Source organism: Hemiscyllium ocellatum, chromosome 5 (genome assembly GCF_020745735.1).
Source record: "Hemiscyllium ocellatum isolate sHemOce1 chromosome 5, sHemOce1.pat.X.cur, whole genome shotgun sequence".
NCBI lineage: Eukaryota > Metazoa > Chordata > Chondrichthyes > Orectolobiformes > Hemiscylliidae > Hemiscyllium > Hemiscyllium ocellatum.
The window spans coordinates 89718933-89732435 of record NC_083405.1 but is presented as its reverse complement, the minus strand read 5'-3'; the positions used below and the strand labels follow the sequence as shown (position 1 = coordinate 89732435).

General features: G+C 39.8%; 1 protein-coding gene across 2 annotated transcripts in view; it reads left to right on the top strand.

Annotated features, from left to right (window-relative positions):
• hacd1 (3-hydroxyacyl-CoA dehydratase 1) overlaps positions 1–12911 on the top strand; it is a 71372-nt gene extending 58461 nt beyond the window's left edge. For both annotated transcript variants that reach the window (XM_060825569.1, XM_060825568.1), the window contains 2 exons: positions 5830–6008; positions 12293–12911. In XM_060825569.1, the coding sequence (XP_060681552.1) occupies positions 5830–6008; positions 12293–12375 (262 nt within the window). In that variant the 3' untranslated portion in view covers positions 12376–12911. The remainder of the gene's footprint in view (positions 1–5829; positions 6009–12292) is intronic.
• The last annotated feature ends 592 nt before the right edge of the window (positions 12912–13503 follow it).

Below are 13503 nucleotides of genomic sequence, written 5' to 3'. Positions count from 1 at the left end.
AGGTGTTGCATTTTGGTAGGGCAAATCAGGCCAGGACTTACACAGTTAATTTTAGGTCCCTGAGGAGTGTTGCTGAACAAAGAAACCTATGCTGCAAGTACATAGTTCCTTGAAAGTGGAGTCGCAGATAAACAAGATGTGAAGAAGGCATTTGGCAAAGTTGCCTTCATTGGTTAGTGCACTGAGTACAGTAGTTGGGAGGTCATGTTGCAGCTGTACAGGACATTGGTTAGGCCACTGTTAAAATACTGCGTTCAGTTCTAGGCATCTTCCTGCTACAGGAAAGATTTTATTAAAGGGTTCAGAGAAGATTTACGAGAATGTTACCAGGATTGGAGGATTTGACCGTTGGGGGAAAAACTGAATAGGCTGGGGATTTTTGCCCTGCAGTGTGTGAGACTGAGGGTTGACCTTCTTGAAGTTTATAAAATCACAAGGGGTATGGATAGGGTGAAGAGCTAAGGTTTTTTTTCCCTGGGGTAGGGGAATCCAAAACTAGATGGCATAGATTTGAGATGAGAAGGGAAAGATTTAAAGGGACCAAAAGGGGAGCATTTTCACTCAGAGGGTGTATGGAAGGAGGTGCCAGAAGGAGTGATGGAGGTCAGGTATTTAATATTTAAAATATTTAATATTTTAATATTAAATATTTCAATATTTAAAAGGCATCTGCATAGGTCTATGGATAGGAAAGGTTTGGGGGGGATACGGACCAAATGTTGGCATATGGACTAGATTAGTTTAGGATATCTGGTTGGCAAAGATGAATTGGACCAAAAGTGTCAAGAACATCAAACATTACAGTGCAGAACAGACCATTTGGTCCTTGATGTTGCACCGAACTGTGGAACCAATCTGATCTACACTATTCCATTCTTGTCCATATGCCTATCCAATGACCATTTAAATGCCCTGAAAGTTGGCAAGTCTTCATCTATTGCAGGCAGTGTTTTCCACACCCCTGCTACTCTGAGTAAAGAAACTACCTCTGATATCTGACCTTTATTTATCACCCCTCAATTTAAAGATATGTACCCTCATGCTAGCCATTGCCATCCAAAGAAAAAAGCTCTCGCAGTTTAAACTATCTAACCCTCTGATAATCTTTTATATCTCAATTAAGTCACCTCTCAACTTGCTTCTCTCTAATGAAAACAGCCTCTATTCCCTCAGCCTTTCCTTGTAAGAGCTTCCCTTCATACCAGACAACATCCTAGTAAATCTCCTCTGAATCCTTTCCAAAGCTTCTACATCCTTCCTATAACGCGGTGACCAGAACTGTATACAACACTCCAAATGTTGCTGCACCAGAGTTTTGTACAGCTGCAACAAGATACTATGATTCTGAAACACAGTCCCTCTACCAATAAAAGCTAAATCACTGTAGGCCGCCTTAACAACCCTGTCAACCTGGGTGGCAACTTTCAAGAGTCTATGTACCTGGACACCGAGATATCTCTGCTCATCTACGCTACCAAGAGCTTACCATTAGCCCAGTACTTTTTATTCCTATTGCTCCTTTCAAAGTGAATCAGCTCACACTTAAATGCGATTTGCTACCTCTCAGCCCAGCTCTGCAGCTTATCTATGTCTCTTTGCAATCTACAACATCCTCTGTCAGTATCCACAACTCTACTGACCTTAGTGTCATCTGCAAATTTACTAATCTATCTGTCTATGCCCTCATCCAGGTCAATTATAGAAATGACAAACAACAGTGGATCCAAAACAAATCCTTGCGGTACCCCACGAGGTACTGAACTCCATGATGACAACTTTCCATCAACCACCACCCTATATCTTTTGTCAGTTAGCCAATTTCTGATTCAGTTAACTAGTTTCCGTGCTGTATGACTCTCTAAAAAGCAGTTAATAGAGGATGACATTTGTGCCATGGTTCATAAAGTTAAGACATGGAACCTGTTTAGTTGGAGATGAAAATTAGTAGAATAGGAAGTTGCTTGTGGAAGTGGTTTATGATCCTTTTTACAATAATCATACCTGTAGAGTCCCAGGGTCATAGAGATGTATAGCGCAGAAATAGAATCTTCTGTCCAACTCGTCCATGCCAACAAGATATCCGAAATAAATCAAGTCCCATTGGCCAGCATTTGGCCCATATCCCTCTAAACCCTTCCCAATCTTTACTCCTCCCAGATGCCTTTTAAATGTTGTGATTGTACCAGCCTCCTCTGTTTCCTCTGACACCTCATTCCATACATGCACCACCTTCTGCATGAAAAGGTTGCTCCATAGGTCCCTTTTAAAGCTTGTCACTCTCACTCTAAATCTATGCCCACTAGTTTTGGATACATCACCCCAGGGAACAGACCTTGTCTATTTACCCTATCCATGCCCCTCATGAGTTTATAAACTTTATAAGGTCACCCCTCACCCTCCAATGCTCCAGGGAAAACAGCTCCAGCCTATTCAGCCTCTCCTTATAATTCAAACCCTCGAACTCTGGCAACATCATTGTAATTCCTTTCTGAAACCTTTCAAGTTTCACAACATTTTTCCTATAATGGGGAGACCAGAATTGCTGGCAGTATTCCAAAAGTGGCCTAACCAGTAACCTGTACAGCCAGATCGTGACCTCTCAACTCCTATACTCAGTGCTCTGACCAATAAAGGCAAGAATATCAAATTCCACCTTCATTATCATATCTACCTGCGACTTCACTTTCAAGGAACTATGAATCATTCCAAGATCTCTTTGTTCAGCAACACTCCCCAGGGCCCTACCATTAAGTGGATAAGTCCTGCCCTGATTTGCCTTTTCAAGATTCAGCACCTCACATTTATCTAAATTAAACTCCATCTGCCACTCCTCAGCCCATTGGCACATCTGCTCAAGATCCTGTTGTACTCTGAGGTAACCAACTCCGTGTGCACTACACCTCCAATTTCGGTGTCATCTGCAAACTTACTAACCAGACCTGCTATTTGTGCATACATATAATTTATATAAATGAAGAAAAGCAGTGAATCCAACACCAAACCTTGTGGCACACCACAGGCCTCCAGTCTGAAATGCAACCCTCCACAAGCACTTTTTTACGTTCGACCAGTTCTGTAACCGATTTCTCTAGCTTTAATATCCTTCCCAACAGTAAGTGCTGATGCAAAATACTTGCTTAGTATGCCACGCCATCTCGCAGTTCCGCACACAGGTGGCCTTGCTGATCTTTAAGGTGCCCTATTCTCTTCATTGTTATTCTTTTTTGTCCTTAATATATTTGTCAAAAAGCATGGGGAAGAAATAATGGGAGTTTGTGAGAAATATTTGTTATGGACTAGGCCAGACCACTTAAAACATTCTTAAGCAGGCAGCCCAGACCATAACTTTGCAATTTGTTTCAGTAAGTGTACAGTGAAAATTACCTGGAATAAATTAGTGAGATTGCCTGCCAGGTTTTAAAACAGACAAATATTTATTCACAAAATTACACAATGAAACACAAAGAACAGAATAAAAAACCCTACAGAACTCAGTCTATCCAAACTAGACTTAATTATGCTGTCCCAAACATACATAACGGTCCCAATAAGCAAACCACCTTACAACACAGTGGAAAAAAAAGGAACAGATGCTTATAGGTTGACGTTAGCAGTGTAGGAGGAAAGAGTTTTCACGCAGCTCACTGTTGAACTCCTAACTAGTTCTGGATTGAACTGCTCAGCTAGAGAGCTGACCACTCCCCTTCCATTTTACAGGACAGTTCTAAAACATGACCACTTTGGCCTGAAGTCTCATCTGTTTACATATAAATAAAAGGCTTCTCAAAATCCTTTTCATCTCTGTACCAAACTAGTCTAATCGGATCCCAGCCCATTTACGACCCCACTGAAAAAAAAATCAAGGACACCGTATCCATGAGAAAAAAAACAGCTTTTAGAAAAAGGGGACCAACTTTGTGAAAGGTGGTTTTAATCTGTATATAATTTGGACGGATTAGTTTGACAAAGGGAACCTGGATGATGAGCTTATGGAGTGTTTTTGGGACAGTTTGTTAGAACAATGTATACTGGTCATGCACACTGGGAACTGTGCTAAGACTTCAGCTATACACCATTTATATTAATGACTTGGCTAAAGAAATCCAAATATATGATAACATCTTGCTCATATTATAAAGACAGATAGATGAGTAATTTGTGGAGAGGACATGACAATTCTGTAAAGGAATATAGATAGGTTAAATGAGAGGGCAAAAGTTTGGTAGATGGAGTATAATGTTAGAACATGTGAATTTATGCACTCCAGAAAGAACAGAAAAGCAATATGTTATTTAGGCAAAGTGAAATTGCAGAGCTCTGAGATATAGAAGAATCTGGTAGTCTTGGTACATGAATCACAAAGTTAGTATACAGGTACTGGAAATGATTAGAAAGGAAAATGGAATATTGTCCTTTATTGCAGGGGAATGGAATATTAATGTTGGCATTTTTTAAATAATTTGTATAGTGCATTAGTAGTGGAGCAAGTAAAACTCAGGATCTTTAAGAGCCCAGAGTTAGACTGAAGCAATGATGTATTCTGCTGTAAAATTCTCTTCACTAAAAGTCCCAGATTATACAACTACTGCACAGATTAGTTGAACAAAGTCTGATATTGTTGTACAGATGCTATGTTTCAGGCAATGATAGGTAGGAAAGGATGTTTTGAAGTGGATGTAAGGAGGCTACAGGCAACATAGGTAGCAATGGATTTTATTATGGGAACATGTGAAGTTGGAGGAAGAGCAAGAAAGCAGAGCATTCCGAAAACAGAACACAGTTGCAGATTCTGCAGTGCAAGGTTAGTATGCAGGTACAGCAAGTAATTAAGACCAATGGAATACCGTATATAAAATAAATTTAATGGATATCATGCAAGGTATTAGTAAAGCCACACCTCTAATACTGTGTGCACTTTCAATCTCAATATTTAAGAAAGGATGTAAATGCTTTGGAGACAGATCAAAGGAGGCAACTTTTATTCATTCACAGGACATATGTGTTGCTGGCCATGCCAGCATTTATGGCCCATCCTAATTGCCCAGAGGTAAGTTGAGAGTTAACCACATTGCTGCGAGTCTGGAACCACATGTAGGCATTCTTCATTGTTGAAGTAATACTTCCTGGTTTATATGTGCATTTGTAAAGTCCAGTTCCTGTTAGGTTTTTTTTGATCAGGTTTGTTCATATGGAAGGCTTTATTGTGCTGTTTCCTAAGCTGAAGGGCATGAGAGCTTTGGAATATGTAGCATCAGACATACGTTTTGGTCAATTGTCGCATGGCTGCATACAGAGGGCAAAGTTCCAACTACTTTGTTCCAACAGTATGACTGAATCCCCGCTTTAGAATCCCATATTTTTCTTTCCTGGCCTGATTATCCTGAATGACATTGCAGCTAGTGCTGAATGCTCGCTTTTGCCAGATATACATAACTGCTGAGATGTGGTTGCGATTACTGAAACTTGTTCACATTGAATCCTGATAACCTTGAGCTCATCGGTTTTGGATGGGTTTGAACACAGGCCAAGACTTTGTAAGCCTGTCAGCAAACCCATTCCAACACCTGGTTACTGTAAGCTACCTTGTAATAATATGTACCTGGACATACAGTTCTAATTTTACAGATTGTAAAATTGCATAATTGTTAATTATACTGAGCATATGCATTCTAATATAAATGTCTCACAACCCGAGACAAAACTAAAAGCATATCTGTTTAAAATTTTCTAAAATCCCTTTTTTTTAATGTTGTGAAGATCTGGAATATCCTGATAGTAATTTTTGTTGATATTCAACATCTGTGATTTTTACATTATTTTTATTTGCAGATACAACTTCTTCATCATCTTGTATCCAATTGGTGTGGTTGGTGAACTTCTTACAATTTATGGTGCCCTGCCTTTCGTAAAGAAATCTGGCATGTATTCTCTGAGACTTCCAAATAAGTTCAATGTCTCTTTTGACTACTACACTTGTCTTATCATTGTAATGATAGCATATATACCACGTAAGTATGTTTTATTGGTTTATGTGGTAAACTTAATGGGAGAAATTTTATTTGAACCAATGTTAATGTCTTACTAACTTGCCCACGTGTGTGCCAGTTTAGTCTAGATTAATAATGATTCAAAACTCAGCACAGTTGAAAGAATCCACATGCATGAGCAACTAGAAATGCTTTAAAATCCTTTTTGACACAATTGGTGTTACATGAAATTGTTATTTACTTAGTGGCAAAAATTTGCATCGAAACAAAAACTTTTTAATTGTGATTTTGTTCTGCTAGGAATACGATTGCAGCTACCTATTTTGCACACAATCATTAGTGACATAGAACATATTGGTGCAAAGTGATTGTCCTAATTGATTTTAGAGCTTGAGTTTAAGTTCTAATTGATAGCACTGGGAATGCTTAAAGTTTCCGGACACAGTATGAAACGGTCAGAATCTAATTTCAGGCACAGTAGATAAGGGCACAGTTTTATAAGAGAGCGGGCAATCAATGCACGACTGAGGATGTTATACTTAAATGTACGCAGTATAGGAAACAAGAATAATGAGCTTTTAGCACAGTGTGAAATTGACGGGTATGCCGTATAGGTATCAGAGATATAGCTGCAACCAGATCAAAACTGGGAACTAAATATCCAAGGATACATATCCTTTTGAAAGGACAGACAGATGTGCAGAGGGAGTGGGGTAGCTTTATTAGTAAGAAATGAAATTAAATCAATAGCAAGAAGTGATGTAGAGTCAGAGGTCATAGAAACTGTGCGGGTAGATTTGAGAAAAAAAACCATGGTGGAAGTCGTGTACAGGCCTTCTAGCAGTCAGGATGTGGGGAAGAAAATAAATCAGGAGGTAGAAATGACATGCAAGAGGCACTATGACAATAATTATGGGAGACTTCAGTACAGGAAAACTTTGATTATCCAGCATTCAACTATCCAAATAGTGGATGATCTGGCAAGATTGCAAAGTCCCGATGCTTGGCTAAACCATGTTATCTAGCATTTGATTAACCGAACAAAATACTCCCTGCCTATATCCTTTGGATAATCAAGGTTCCTCTGGTGGACTGGAAAAATTGGGTTGGTAGCAGATCTCAAGAAAAGGAATGTCTACAAGATGGTTTATTTGGAACAAGTTGTGGTAGAGCCCACTAGGGAATAGGTAGTGATGTGAAATGAGGTGGACCTTGTTAGGGAGCTGAAGGTGAAGGAACTTCTAGGGGGGTAGTGACCACGATACGATAGAAGTAACCCTACAGCTTGAGAGAGAGAAGATTGAATCAGATTTAACTGTACTACAATTGAGTAAAGATGACAACTTGAGGGAGGAGCTGGCCAGAGTGGACTGGTAGGGAAGATGGTGGAACAGCACCGGGAGAAGATTTTCGGGATAATTCGGGAGACATAACAGAAATCCTTCTCAAGGAAAAAAGAAATGTAACAAAGGGAGTACGAGGCAACCTTGGCTGTCAAGGCAAATTAAGGACAGCATAAAATGAAAAGAAAAAGCTAATAATTTGGTGATGATTAGAGAGAAGCCAGCGGAATGGGAAGCTTTTAAACAACAGAAAACTGAACAGAGCAATAAAGAGGAGAGAAGATGAAATAGGAGAGTAAGCTAACTAATAATTTTTTAAAAATTGCAAAGAAATTTTTTGGATAACTGAAAGGGAAGAGGCACGAGTGGGTTTTGGATCACAGGAAACTGAGGCTGGAGAAGTAATACAGGAGAGCCAAGAAATGGCAGAGGAACTGAATAGGTACTTTTGCATCAGTTTTCATATTGGAAGACACCAGTAGCATGTACTAGAATTTCGAGAGTCAGGGGGCAGAGGTAAGTGTAATAGCCAACTCTATGCAGAAGGTGCTGGGAAGTGGAAAGGTCTGAAGATGGATATATCACCCAGACCAGATGGACTACACCACAGAGTTCTGAAGGAAATGGCTGAGTACATTGAAAAGGCATTAATGGTGATCTTTCAGAAATCACTGGACCCAGAGAGTGTCCCAGAGCACTCAAAAATAGCGAATGTAGCACCCAGTTTAAGAAGGGAAGGAGGCAGAAGACTGGAAACTATAGGCCGCTTAGCCTGACCTCAGTCTTGATAAGATTTTAGAGTCCGTTATTAAGGATGAGATTGTGGAGTAATTGGGAGTGCATGGTAAAACACTGCCAAGTAAGCACAGCTTTGTCAAAAAGGCAGGTCATGCCTGACAAATCTGTTAGAGTTCCTTGAGGAGGAAATGAGTAAGTTAGAGAAAGAGAAACCAGTCGATGTGATCCATGTGGATTTCCAGAAGGCCTTTTACAAGGTGCCACACAGGAGGCTGCGAAATAATGTGAGAACACATGGTGTTAAGGGCAAAGTACTGGCATGGATAGATGATTTGGCTGACTGGCAGAAAACAGATTGGGGATAAAGGAGTCTTTTTCAGGAAGGTTGCCAGTGACTAGCTGGGTTCTAGGGGCCACAACTGTTCACCTTATTCATTAACAATCTGGATGAAGGAAGTGAGGGGATAGTTCCTAAGTTTTCAGATGGCACAACCAATAGTTGGAGGGACTGGAAGTGTTGAGGAAGTGGGGAGGCTGCAGAAGGACCTGAACAGGCGAGGAGAGTGGGCAAAGAAGTGGCAGATGAAATGCAACTTGGGAAGGCGAGAAGTTACACAGTTTGGTAGGAAGAGTAAAGGCATACGATATTTTCTAAACGGGAAGGCTTTGGAAATCTGAAGTGCAAAGAGACTTGGAATTCCTTATTCAGAATTGCCATGAGATTAATATGTGGGTTCAGTTGGTGAAAGGAATGCCAACAATGCATTTGACTTCCCAACCAAGAGGGCTAGATGATGAGAGCTGAGATGTATTGCTAAGGCGGTATAAAGCTTTGGTCAGACTGCATTTGGAATTTTGAGAGGGATTTTGGGACCTATTTCTAAGGATGGATGTAGTGGCATTGGTGTAGAAGGTCCAGAGGAGATTTACAAGAATGATCTCCGAGATGAAGGGCTTGTCATAAGAGGACGTGTACTCAATGGAGTTTAGAAGGATGAGTTTGAAACTCATAGAATACTGAGAGGCCGAATAGTGTGGACATGGAGAAAATGTTTCCACGTGTAGGAGATACTAGGACTCAGGGTCACAATCTCAGAATGAAGTGATGACCCTTTAGAACTGAGATAAGGAATTTTTAGCCAGAGGATGGTCGATCTGTGGAATTCATGGCCTCTACAGCCCTCTGTGGCAAAGTCATTGAGTCTATTTAAGACTTGATTAGTAAGGGGATGAAAGGTTACAGGGAGAATGCAGGAAAATGGAATTGAGAAACATATCAGCCTTGATTGAATGGCAGAGCAGACTCAAAAATCTGGCCCCAGTCTGTCCTGTATCCTGTGCTGTTATGATCTGTCCGAATTTCAGAAGTGTTATGATGCAGGGAGAGCTTTTTTTGCCTATCACGTCTGCACCAACTCTCGGCATTTTGATTTGAATCCCATTGATTGTACTGCCTATTGGGTTTTGGAAAGTAATGGGATGCTTCTTCAAATACATTAAAATCCAATGTTCTTGTCTCACACCCCAACTCAACATTAAGCTGCCTTTTTCCTCTTATACTATACTCTGTTTCTCATTAAATAACAATCCAATGCCCATTCAAAAGCCTCAATTGAACATGCCTCTACCACACCTAAAGGTAGTACATGTCGGACCCTAACTACTCACTATGAGAACAATTTTTTTTTCTCCCCTTGCATTTGCTTCTTTTACAAAGCATTTTAAAAACTATGTCATCTGGTTCTCAATCCATTTACAGGTGGGAACACTTCTCCCTATTCACTCTGTCCAGAATTCGCGTGAAAATCTTTACTTAGGCTTCTCTTCTCTCCTCTCCTGTCAAAGAAAATAGTCATCCCATCTTTCCTCATAAATGAGGTTTCCTCATAATCCTCTTCTGCACACTCTCTAAGCTCGTGGAGCTGGAAGGTTCATTTTCAGATGTTTCATCACCATACTGGGTAATATCTTCAGTAACCTCCAGATGAAGCATTGCTGATGATTCCTGCTTTCTATTTATATATTTGGGTTTTGTTGGGTTGGTGATGTCACTTCCTGTGGTGATGTCTTTTTCTGTTCTTTTTCTCAGGGGGGTGGTAAATTGGGTCCACGTCAATGTGTTTGTTGATAGAGTTCCAGTTAGAATGCCACACTTCTAGGAATTCTTGTGTATGTCTCTGTTTGGCTTGTCCTAGGTTGGATGTGTTGTCCCAGTCAAAGTGGTGTCCTTCCTCATCTGTACATAAGGATATTAGTGAGAGAGGGTCATGTCATTTTGATCATCATCTATCGTGGTGATTAGTTTTCTGCCTGTTGTCCAATGTAGTATTTGTCACAGTCATTGCACAGTATTTTGTAAATGACATTAGTTTTGCTTGTTGCCTATATAGGATCTTTCAAGTTCATTAGCTGCTGTTTTAGTGTGTTGGTGGGTTTGTGGTTTACCATGATGCCAAGGGCTCAGAGTAGTCTCTGGACATGTTTTGTCTGCTTGTTTGGGTTTGTTGCTGAGAAATCTGCAGACTGTGTTCAGAAAGCAGGAATCATCAGCAATGCTGCGTCCGGAGGTCACTGAAGCTGTTACTGAGTGTGGTGACAAAACGTCTGAAAATGAACATTCCAGCTCAGCGAGCAAATCTACATCCAGGACCTCAACCTGAGCTACAAAACTTGCTAACACTCTAAAGCATTTGCATTCTTCTTATAGTATAGCATTCAAATTGAGCATAAATACTGCAGGTGAGGGCGAAACCCTAGAATATTGTATCCTTTATCAGCTCCCTCTTCCTTGCAGGTGACCAAACATATGATTCAAACCAATTTTAAGAAAAGGGATCATTAGAACTCTGCCTGGCAAACCAGGTTATTGAGAATAAAAGTGGCTGCAGAAATTTAGTCCCATTAATTGTACTGCTGCCTGTTGGGTTTTGGAAAATAATGGGATTCTTCTTCAAATACATTAAAATCCAATGTTCTTGTCTCACATCCCAACTCAACTTTAAACTGTAGTCTTTGTAAAGAATTCATCGTAACTTCTTTTCTAAGTCACCTAAATGAAAGAGGGAGTCAAGGTTAGAAGGTGCGCAAAAATGGTGTTTTTAGATTAGATTCCCTACAGTGTGGAAACAGGCCCTTCGGCCCAACAAGTTCATGCTGACCCTCCGAAGAGTAACCCACCCAGACCCATTTCCCTCTTTAATGCACCTAACCTATGGGCAATTTAGCATGGCCAATTTACCTGACCTGCACATCTTTGGACTGTGGGAGGAAACCAGGGCACCTAGAGAAAACCCACGCAGACACAGACAGTCACCCAAGGCTGGAATTGAACCTGGGACCCTGGTGCTGTGAGGCAACAGTGCTAACCACTGAGCTACCGTGGTTTTCTTGTGTGTGGATAAGGAATGCTTCCATAGTGCTATGCCCTCCTGTTTACCATTCCTACCACTTCCCTGAGTACGAAGAACTGTTACTCCAGTAGTCTTCAGCTGAAATTTCACTCTTGCCCATTGGTCAAATATTACTTACACTGGTTTGAATCAGGAACAGAGGGGAGGCTTTTGAAAAATTCATGCTGCAAAGACCCAGACCATTTGCCACATGCAGTGGGCATATGTACAATTGCTAGCAGAGTTCAAATAAACCTTAAAGTCAACTCAACTGCCATATCATTGTCTGCATTTCTAATACTCCAAACTTATTTTGTAAATGGGCCTTTTTGTTTGCTCCCCCCCCCCCCCACCCCGACTTATTTTAACATATATCATACTTTCCTTCATGTAATGATAATGGCATAATGTACATCTACATTATTTGGTAATTTAGTTCATTGAAGAAGACATGCTCGGGCACCTCCAACAGGTTAAACAGTGTAGTGCCAAAATGTTTGTATAGCTCCATGCTCTCTCACAGGTAACGCCTCTAATTATACAACATTAAAAGGAGGTGGTGCTTAGCTTGTAAATTCGGGAGTGTACAAGATGTCATTACAGCAATTTGGCCAACATTGTGGGCCATATTAGCCTAACCTTTGCATGTGTTTAAAAAAAAGCCTTAAAATGGTATAGTTCACATTGCACAAATTTTGTGTCCTGCATGGAAGCTTTAGTCAGATATGAATAAAGTGATAAATGTATCTGTAAGGACCAATAACTATTTATGAAGTTTGCATCCCATTAATCTAATACTGGTTTCTCTCTTTTCCCAAATTTATTTTCAATGAAGTTTTTCCACAACTGTATTTCCACATGCTTCGTCAAAGAAGGAAGGTGCTTCATGGAGAGGTGATCAAAGAAAAAGAGGATTAGAACATTGATGAAATAATGGTGCTTCTCTCAGGATCGTTATACTGTTAAAACCCCATTTACACCAACATTGTAAATGAAGATTCAATCTGAATTGACAGTTAACCTGAATCAAAGGCATTGCATAAATGCTATGAATTCCCCCAACTTTGATCAATTTGGAATTAAAATGATCTATATTACCATTCCAGACTGATACAAAAGTTGCTTCAATGTGTCCAAATTAAAATGCCTGGAATGGATCTGAATTATTATCCACTGTCATTAATTGATTCTTATGTCATGATGGCATGTCTGTGACTTTTCCTACTTTGCACGCTATGGTATAAATTCTTGCCCTTGATACATTTACCCAGATTGTCTCCATTATATAAATGCTAAATGTTTGAAACTCAATTCAGATCAATGTTATCTAAATGGAATCTGAATTCTTCGTGTAAAAGGGGATGGAAAATGAACAACCAAAACCTCAGTGCAACCTATTCAATGATTCTGAGTTACGAGAATCATGGAACCAAAATAAACAGCTCTGCATTAAACATGATGAAGTTATGTATGGATTATTTAGTGAAACTCCACCTTCTAATTTTGTATTTACAGATTGCTTTAATTAGATGCTAAAATTTGAAGCTGACTCTGGACAAACTCACTGATTCTGTGGTTCTTGAAGTATAATTGTAACAGTTTTATCCCTTTCACAGTGATATTCCAATAAATGACACTGTTGTTTACAACTTTAGCTGTCATCTTGGTGCAAAGGTGAGGGCTGCCTCCTTTTTTTTTACAGTCACGGTGGATCAAGTCTGATGATGCTTTATGCATGTATGTGACTGATAATGGACAGATGACCATAGCTAATAAGTAAATACAATAATTTTGTCCTTCTGTAAATTTCCAATCCCACAGTTATACTGGGGACTTGTTTTCAAAGACAATTCTGTAACATCAACTGCGGTTTTAATGACATAAAATGCCCCTTTTTAATACTTTTGAGTCATTATCGAAGGTGCTCAGCCATAATTAACAAAATGTTTTCAGTTAATTAATTACCTTACCTAATTAGATGACCAGTTATGTACAGGACAGCAACAAGAAATGGCTTTGGTGACTCATATGGTGTAACATTTGAGC